The sequence below is a fragment of the Petaurus breviceps genome, unplaced genomic scaffold (genome assembly GCF_028583685.1).
Source record: "Petaurus breviceps papuanus isolate PSGF00001 unplaced genomic scaffold, PetGlider_PUasm1.0 126, whole genome shotgun sequence".
Taxonomy (NCBI): domain Eukaryota; kingdom Metazoa; phylum Chordata; class Mammalia; order Diprotodontia; family Petauridae; genus Petaurus; species Petaurus breviceps.
Genome location: NW_027185655.1, coordinates 78,327,191 through 78,337,474, shown reverse-complemented (window position 1 = coordinate 78,337,474; position 10,284 = coordinate 78,327,191). Strand labels below are relative to the sequence as shown.

General features: G+C 35.2%; 1 protein-coding gene across 6 annotated transcripts in view; it reads right to left on the bottom strand.

Moving 5' to 3' along the window:
* RAPGEF2 (Rap guanine nucleotide exchange factor 2) overlaps nt 1-10,284 on the bottom strand; it is a 340,634-nt gene that overhangs the window by 191,640 nt on the left and 138,710 nt on the right. For all 6 annotated transcript variants that reach the window (XM_069097396.1, XM_069097409.1, XM_069097405.1 and 3 more), the window contains exon 3: nt 9,892-9,948. In XM_069097396.1, coding sequence (XP_068953497.1) covers nt 9,892-9,948 — 57 coding nt within the window. The remainder of the gene's footprint in view (nt 1-9,891; nt 9,949-10,284) is intronic.

Below are 10,284 nucleotides of genomic sequence, written 5' to 3'. Positions count from 1 at the left end.
TATCTATCTATCTATCTATCTATCTATCTATCTATCTATCTATCTATACTGTGTTGTATAAGTATGTGTAAGTGTAACCAGATGGTACATAATAAATACAGGCTAGCAAAATATTAGTCCTTGGAAGAACATGCAAAGGACTAGAGGTAAGATCTGACCTGAATCACAAAGAAAACCAAGGATTTTAAGAGGCAGAGATTTCAAAAAGGAGTATATTTCAGAGATAGGGAGGTAAGAGTGGGGAGGAAATGGAAAAAGATGTAGCCATTACAAAAGCGCAAATGTGATGGGAAGATCCCCAAACAAACAAGTAAGGTTAGACTACATGGAGGGGAATTTTTTAGTGTTCCTTCTATAAAACTAATGAATGAACTGTAACCACTAAACACTTCCACAAAGAAGTGTTGTTGTTTTTTTTTTTTAATCACTTCCAAAGGTTAATGCAGATTATACTAGAAGAATATAGCTGAGCTATTCACATACACATCACAAATGGGAGGATTCTAGGCTCTGCTGTATTTCTTTGCAAGCCAACAACATAGCCCTGATAGATACAACTTTTAGAATAAAAATATTCTCTAACAGATCTCAGTTTGGGAGTTGAGTGAAACTAATAAGTGACACAAAATGACTTCATGAAGATTCCACCAGTTATGACATTTATGTAGCAAAACTAATCGTTTAACATTTCTTATTATTTTCCTTACTAAAATACTTGAATTCTTATGACAAAACCAATTTGCTATACATACTGATGAATGGAATGATGAAGATGAAAGAAGTAAATTAAACAAAATCCATAAACTTTAAAATACTCAAACTGCTTTCTCCTTAGTGAACACTGAGATAGTATGCCAATAGCTAAAAATCCTCAGAATCTAAGATTTCACTCCTAAATGTTTCTACTATCGATGAAACTTTTTCCTCTTTGTTAAGAAGTCTTTATTCAGTATCTGTTTACATATGAAGAACTATCTGCCAAGTCCTTGAAATTATTTGTCCTACTGGCCGACATTGGCTAAAACCCTCATGGAGAAATAGCTTCACAGTGAATGACATAAACAAGGTGGCCTGATTTACTGCAGTGCAGACCTGGCAGGAGCCCAACAGAACTTTGCCAACTGTCTGGCTATAAGGTATAATACACCTTCACGGAGGTAGAGGGAAAATCAACAGGACAGATTTGCAGCAGTTCCTTGCTGCATTATTAAATGCCCTGCTGAACCACTTTGACAGGATACAATGGAAGCACAGGGAGAATTCATTTTTATCATCCTAGGAAGTCTACCTGAAAATTGGTATGATGATCCCAAGTGAGACATGAAAAAGACTTAGATATGAAAAACTTTTACCTATTTTCTAAATTTGTCTTCTCTGTCCTTGGAAATAGAGACAATGATTATTTATATGATTTATTAAAACTCGGTGAAATATCTTTCTATTTTTACTAGCAAAACAGACATCATTGCATAATTCAAGAAGTCACTGGATGAGATATTTAGAGCTGGAAGGAACATCAAAGATTATAGGGTCAAAGATGTAAAGCTGAAAGAGGCTCAGATACTACCCAGCTCAACACCCTTCAATGTATAGATGAGGAAATGGAGGATAAAGAAATTAAGTGAATTATACAAGGTCATACAAGTAGTAACTGTCAAAGGCAGGATTCAAGCCAGGATTTGAAATTCTAGACCCTGGACTCTTTCCATTACACCACGGGGTGCCAACTCAAGTTCAACACCATCATTTTACAGAAAAGAAAACAGAGACCCATAAATTAAAGAAGCTTGCCCAAAAAAGGTAGAATTGGGATTTGGATTCAGGTCCTCTGACTCCTAATCAATTCAGTACTCTTTTACTGAACTTAATGAAGAAGAAGTATCAGCTAAGCTTGAGGTTTTACCATTTCTCCAGAATAGGAGGTAAATAATCTTGTTTTCTGTCTGTTAATTAAGAATAAGATAATTTCCCCGGTCTCAAAAAATTCACAAGCTAGCTGGATGTTCCAGTAAAAAACAAACAAAACCTAGAAACATGAAATACTTTAAAAAGATAATGGTTTCTAATTATGTGAAAAAACTGGAATACATAATACTATGGGAGGAAAGAAAGGGGAAAGAAAAGTAAATTAGGTAGAGTCTAATTGGAAGGTAAAGGTTCCTGGAGAAGATAGGACACAACACATGGAAAGAAAATGTGACCAATCTTAGTAACCAGAACACTGGATATGGAGTCAGAAAACCTATCAGAATTCCTGTTTCATAAATTTACTAGTTATACGATTTTGGACAAAATACTTAACCTCTGTGAACCTCAGTTTCCTCTTCTATAAAATAAAAATAATACTACTTGTCCTACTCTATAGGGCTGTGCTTAGCAAAGAGCTTTGTCAATTTTAAGAGAATAAGTAAACATAAGTATTATTCCAATTGGGGAACATAGCAGGTGGAAACAAGCATAATACAGTCAAGAGAACCAAGAAGAAAATAATAGGATGAGCAGTAAAAGGCATATGTAGAAGAACAATAAGTAACAACATTGGGCAGGAAGCAAATTACATGATACTTTGAAGATCAATATATGTTATGAAATTAGAGGGAGAGGATTCTGGGAAGTTGGCAGAGTAGGTCAAAAAATTCCAAGCTCTCAGTATCCCCCCCCCCAAAAGAGTTAAAATAGCACCTTAGGGCAAACAAAGTGTGGGTGGAAATAAATAAAAATAGGGGCACAACCAGGTCTTCCTGGAACAATTTCAAAAGATCAGAAGAAAAATCCCAGGATGAGGTTTGGTCCCTGTGAGGAGTAAATACCTCCAGGTGAGGTTCCGTTTTGGCAACAAGTAGCAAGCCTCTTGAACAGTGAGGTGCAAGTCCTGGGGTTGGTTGGTTTGAGAGGCTGCCTCAGCCCCAGGCACTGGAACTTTTACCCTCGATAGTGAGGGATGTTGGGTGTCTGAGCCTGGGAAGATCAAGGAAACCTCTGCTTACCAGGAAGGGCAGATTCAGCTGTGCTATGAAGAACAGTAGAGGGGAGAAGGAACCAGGACATGCCAGGTGAGTGCAGAAGCAGTGGGGCAGACAGCCCCTGACGGTGGGCACTTACAGGAGGTTGAAGGTTTGGCTTTGGTTCTAGGCTAGAGGGGACAACTGAAGATCTGGGACAAGAGGCACCATCTCCCATCTCCAAGGGCTGAAGGTGATTACAAAAATTAAGTGATTACCACAAAAAACGCACAAGCAAAGGAGGAAGAATCCAACTATAAAAAGCTATTATAGGAATAGAGATGACCGGGGTTCATCTTCAGAGGAGGATATTGAAGTAAAGAAACCCCCAAAAAGTAATGTCAAATGGTCACCTGCACAAAAAGAATTCATAGAATATAGTTAAAAAGATATGACAGAGATGGAGAAAAAACTAAAAAAAGGAAAATAAGAATAATCCAAGAAAAACAAGAAGAGTTTGAAAGGAAAGTCAACCAATTAGAAAAGGAGATCCAGAATCTTCAGGAAGGAAATGACACCTTGAAAATTAGAATTGGGCAAAGTGAAACCAGTGAAATTATAAGAGATGAAGAATTAAACAAAATGTGAATGATAAAAAAAAAATAAAAGAGAAAGTAAAACATCTTATAAGAAAAGCAACAGATTTAGAGAATAGATCAAGAGAAAATATAAAAATAATCAGACTAACTGAAAGTTACAATCAAAAGAAGAGTCTTGATACAATAATACAATAAATAATCAAAGAAAATTGTCCTGAAGCATTAGAACAAAGGGGAACAGTAGAAATAGAAAAAAGAGATCCTATAAGGAAAACTCATAGGAATGTCATAGTCAAATTCCAAAACCCCCAGCTTAAGGATAAAATATCCATCAAGATTAAAACAATTTAAATAAGATAGTGCCACAATTAGATTTACAAAAGACCTAGTAGCAGAGACATTAAAGGATCACAGATCTTGGAACACAACATAGTAAAGAACAAAAGAACTGGGACTCCCCCTGAAAAGTTAAGTATTATCCTGAATGAAAAAAAAAGTGGACATTTCATAAACTCTCAGACTTTCAAGACTTTGTAAAAAAATCCCAAACTTAATAGATTTGACCTACAAGAATCAAGAGAAATAGAAGGCACATACCAAAGAATGATTATAAGGGATTCATAAGAACAGACTCTTTACTTTTTAAATACGTAAAATGCAAAATATGTTTAAGATTCTTATTAACAACTGGGTAGCTCATAAGAAACACTGGGGAAAACCTGACTGAGCTATGAATTTAAAAAGTGAAACCATTTAGGAACAGCTAAAAATTGTAATTATTTTATACAAATAAGGTGCAAGAGAAAGAATTGATACAGAAAAATTAGATGGGGGAGGAGGGCTGGAAGTTCTGGTAACGTATTTTCATCAGGAGTGGGTTTTAGATGGAACTATATATATGAGTATAGAATCTTCTAAATTCAGAAGAAATAAAATAGTAGGGGCACAGGAAAGGGGGAGAGGACAAGGAAGGGATCTTTAGAAGGAAAGGTGAGAGAACAGGTAAAAGAGGGATACAGAAAGGACTTTAGATTTATGGGAAGGTAGGAGAAGGATCCTTGGAGGGGAGTCCGCAAGCAATAGGAGGGCAAGATAGTGGGTAAGTAAAATAGAGGAGGTAGAAGGGATAGGAAACAAGAGATATGTACAAACATAAGAGCAAAGATCAGTAGTAGATAATGTATGTGAAAGTATATGTCTATATATATTATACATATATATGTATGTATATATCTATAGCTATAGAGAAACATATCTAAACTTTATTGTAGCCTTCTGGGGGGAAAAAAGAACAAAGTAAAAATGTACATAGCAGAGAACAAAAGAAAACTTGCAAGGAAGGAAAGAAAAGACTGGTAATTCTCAACACAATGTGTACTGTTTATTATACAGGCTTTCTTGAAATGAAAATTTATTGTTACATATTTTGAATCTTCTATGTTCTGCTATACATACAACATGCTTTTTCTTTCTTTTTATTTAAGTTTCAATATTTAAGTTTATGATATGTTTCTGTTTCTTTTCTCTATTGTTTATTTGTGTTGTGGACCTTGAATCTAAAATTTTAATGTTATCTCCTGGCAACATTAAGCTATTCTAAGAAGAATTCTCCTTCTTGTTAACATTAGTTACCCTTCAATAGGGTCACTGAGCTGAAAGTTATTCCTAAGACTGAGTCTGTTAAATGCATCAGATAGAAGTCACATACTAACACTGAAAATGATTATATGGTTGTTGTTTTTTTTAATAAGAGCTCCTTTTTTTTCCTTTCAAGCTCAGAAGAATGAAAAAAAAAATCTTTCACTCCTCAGACAGACCTATAATGGAAATCTCTATGGGGCACACCAAGACCACATTAGAAGTGAATTCATATTGAAGGAGGCAAGTATCAAGTATCAGGCAAGTAAACCCTCTTGGAAAAAATCTAAACAGGATAGGACAGAGTGCACACTATGTCAAGTCATGATATAGTGCAGCACCAATGTATAATGAGGAACTTCTTTTTTTAATAATTGCCTGCTATCAATAAATATATTAGAGAATAAAGTTGTATTTAGTAGTACTTCAAAAGAAATCTTTTTCTTCGTCAGTCCTAATGTGCTCTGGCAGTTTTTCATAAAATGTGATGGGAAAAAGATTAAACCATGCTATTTGACTGAGTTTCATTCCAATGCATGTTAAATTGACAACCTGCAAAAGAATCAAAAACAAGATTTATTATCCAGAAAAATGAAGAGAAAAATGTCTTTCTGGCAGGTTTTCTCTGCTATTTTTACATAACAGATAAATAACATGATTTTTAACTTTCATGTTGACAGACCTAATGAAAATCTTTTGGGAAAATCAGTCAAGAACAGTGCAGGCTGAAACTCGGGCTTTTAAAGCGAGCTCAAAGAGAGACACCTATTTTCTTTGCTGGCATGAAATTTTGGAGAAAATCATTAGCTTTGTTTTACTGTTGAGATCCTTTGGAAGATCAAAGCAGATGAGGAAAATTGGCATAGATGGAGACAAGAGCATGCAGTTGATGAATACACATCAAAAAACTCATCATCTGAATTTCTGACCTAAAAAAAAGTATATTTTTACCTCCATAATTAATTGCATGTTGAAAGAAATTTGTAAGGATATTGCCCATTAACAGATACCTAAAAGTGAACCCAGCTGTCATGTCCACAATGAGATGCCTCTAGGGTATAAAATCAAAGACTTAACTGATGCTTCTTCTGCATTAAGTTCAATGTCATTTTAATATCACTATGTTTGGATTTCCTTTTTCAATTATTTAAAGTTTCTACCAGTTAAAAATATTATTTCATTTCATCCTCAAGATGTGGATGATAAAAACAGTGATACAGTTTCTGATCAAATAAAATTAGCATAAAGCCAAAAAGTCTTCTAAAAAGGTCTACTATAGTTATATTTATATCTATAAAAATTTCCATTAAAAATGATTGTATCTTGGCTTATAAAAATCACAAAACCAGGGGCGGCTAGGTTGCACAGTGAGTAAGAGTGCTGGCCCCAGAGTCAAGAGGTCCCGAAGACCCGGGATCGGTTCCGGCCTCAGATACTTAACACCCACACAAAATAACTGGCCATGTAACCTTGGGCAAGTTACTTAACCCCAATTGCTTAAAAAAAAAAAATCACCAAACCTGAATTATCCCAAATCTACAAGTCCATAACAAAAGTTGTAACTCTTCAGACACATTATCTGTTAAACTCAATGAAGGAAGCACCACAACCAACAAGTCATTTCCCCATGAGATGATGAATAGAGGCCAAAAGCAAGAATGGCATTAAGTTGTTATAGGTTTATAGCTGTTTCAAGGATCATTAAACAATGGCCCTAAAGTAAGGATGGACTTCCGTCTAAGTCCCATCTGTTCACCTGACATTGGGCAAGTTGGTTCACTTTCCTGGATCTCAGTATTTTCAATTTTAAAATGGGAGACGGGAGTTGCCTAGATGGTTTTCTGAAGTCCTTTCCAACTTTAGAAAAATGATCCTATGACAACTGGTCTTCACTTTTAAGAACAGTAAGCACATAAAGTGATAATAACAGAATCATAACTAATTAAGGATCCCAGAGTTTAAAAGTTAACCCTGAAATAGGATGTTTACCATCCTTCCACACATACCATTTTTTCTGTGGAAAATATACTCAGGACCAAATTCAGGAAGACACCATAGTAATTTTTTGATATAATTTCTAACTAGCTTAAGGCACCTCTCTGTCATCAGAAAAAAATTCTCAGATACTTACTTGAAACTGCCACCTCAATATATTCATTTGATAGAAATAGCTTTATTCAAGTAGAAATACAAAATTCCTTCCCCAAAATGTAATAAATAATTGTGGATTATGCTAAGTAGGGTTCTATACTGTGAATGTGGATTAATGAGTTGACTACAAGACATATGTATGAATTACATTTTGAAGGAGTTTTGTTCATAAGCCTAGAGCTGGAAGGAGGCTCAGAGGTCATCTTGCATCCAACTCCTTAATTTTGCATAGTAGGAAAATTAGGTTAAGTGACTTGGCCTACATCACAAAGAGAGTAATATGAAAAATGTCAGCTATAAGAGCTGAACTCAGATCCTCAGTCTCCAGAGCTAGGACTCTTCACACCAAACTATGGTACCTAACTCTGGCCCTTTCAAAGCCGTGACTTTCAAGTCAAGACTTCAGAAAACTGCTTGGTAATGAGGTGATGGGCCAGAGGAGGTCAGTGAGACAAACATTGTGGTCAATGCATTGATTTTTTTGCTTGACTATGAAAATTTGTGAAATGGACGGTAAGGTGAGTCAGTAACAAGTGATAGATAGAAATGTACAAACAAAAAAGAAAGAGATGTAAAAGAAAAAAGGGCAAAAGAAAACAGTTCAGAAGATAATAGAACAATTTTATTGCTATCTTGTTAAATTTAATAGACTTAAAAATAAAATGCCTAATACAGAAATTCAATTTCATTTATTTTTCATTTTTCTTTGTTGAAATATTCATTTATTTATTAAATTCCTAATAAAAATTTTCAAAAACAGAAAAAAATACAAAAAGACCTAGTATTTTTATAGCACATTAAAATTTGCCAAGTGCTTTACAAATACTATTTCATTTGATCCTCACAACAACTCTGGGAGGTACATGCTATTATTATCCTCATTTTTAAGTTGAGGAAATTGAGGGAGGCCGAGATGAAATGACTTGCCCAGAGTCACAGAGCTAGTAAGTATCTGAGACCAAATCTGAATTCAGGTTTTCCTGATACCAGGGCTATTTTTTTTCCTCTCAAATCAAAGGAAGTAACTTTTGTGGAGAAGGAGCTAACGTCAGACTGCCACAAACAGAGCCGGCAAGCCAGCCTGGCAGAAGACACAAGGAACCCAGGGGAAGAGACAGAAAGCAACATGTGCCAGCAACTTAAACTACCCCCTCCACCTTGACCAGCATCTTGTTCCTGATGGAGCCACCCCAAGATCCTGAGCCCAAGAACTGTGGGAATTCCAAGAGTTGAGACCAGCACCCTGTCATCATCCTGAGAAACAACAAGCCCTCTGGAGATGCAGCCCAGAAACTGCTCCTACAGGTGCTGTAATCACAACTACAGAGGACTCAGAAAATCCTTGCCACCAAAATCCTTAGAACACTCCAACGGTTCTATATCAGAAACTAAAATTATTTTGTCAGCGGAAATGGTGTATATAAAAAATGCCATTAACATGTACTTTGCTGCTGTTTCCTAAAGAGCATGGGACTTTTCTGACTTGCAACTGAAAACTTCCACGTTGTTTTCTCCGTCATTAGAATGTGAGCTCCTGGAAAGCTGGGACTGTCTGATACTACTATTTGCACGCTAGCAAATCACACTGCTTTGTACATAATACTTTAATGAATACATTAATAATTTACATTAATAATGAGTACATTAATGAATCTCACATTTATATCCATCTCACTGAAGCTTATTCTGAAGTTTGAGACCCCTTACTTCTTTAACACTACTCAAATAGACAAAAAGTTCTAAAAGTTTCTACCAAGTGAGGGAGGACTCAAACATGGACTACAGACCAAAAACTGTTACATTTATGCAGGCCTGTCACCTGAAGTTTGGTGACCAGGTGATGTGTTTCATTGGGGGAGGGGTGTTTGTTTTGTTGCCATAGGAACTATGGAAACTATTGACAAAGGAAAGGATGAGTTGAGATTTGCAACAATAGAGGGAGTACCTACAATGATGAAATCACAATTTTTTGACAATTTTTAAAATACATTGACATGGATTTTCACTTAAAATATGATTCTAGTGTTAGAAATATGGCATGGAGCCTATTGGCATAAAATGCAAACAAAGAAAACAGATAAAAAAAGGCTATACACAAAGAGATCTGTGGTGAATAAATTTTCTCTGAAAAAAACTAAGGATCATTCACATATATCCCTTACGGTAGCAATAAATTAGGATTTTGTTGTTGTCATTTGATTTTGAGTGGGCAGAGGTATAATGGATGGTCACTACTTTCTTGAAGATTAAATAATAACAGAACTAATAAAATAATAATAGAATTACTAAAATAAAATTACTACCTAATCTGAAAAAAAATTTTTAGATTGACTCATGTTATAGAAGTTAGTAATTTAAATCAAAAGGACTGTCAAAATCAACTTCTTCATCACAGATGCTAGCTAGAATTTCACACAATTTTATGTCATGAAGGCATCAAGGCAGTTTTCATTAATATTTACATAAGACAGGCTGATTTAGCAGGTTGGTACAAACACTTCCTTAAGAAAAAAAACTTAATTTACTGTATTACACATTACAGAAAAGGAGGAAATACTTACTAGTACAAAACTTCATTTGCTTCATGTCTTTCATATCTCACAGTTTCACACATTAATCTATAAAAGAAATAAAAAACTTTAGATGTGAAATTAACATCATATACCTTAAAAAAAATCAAAAAATTAAATAAATTAGTTTACAATGCTAAAATAATAAAGCATTTTGCTAATCCTTCTAAGACTAATAAAGAAATGGTATCGGGGGCAACTAGGTAGCTCAGTGAACAGAGCACTGGCCCTGGAGTCAGGAGGTCCCAAGTTCAAATCTGGCCTCAGACACTTAACACTTACTAACCATGTGACTTTGGGCAAGTCACTTAACTTCAATTGCCCTGCCTTCCCTGCTGAAGGAAGGAAGGAAGGAAGGAAGGAAGGAAGGAAGGAAGGAAGGAA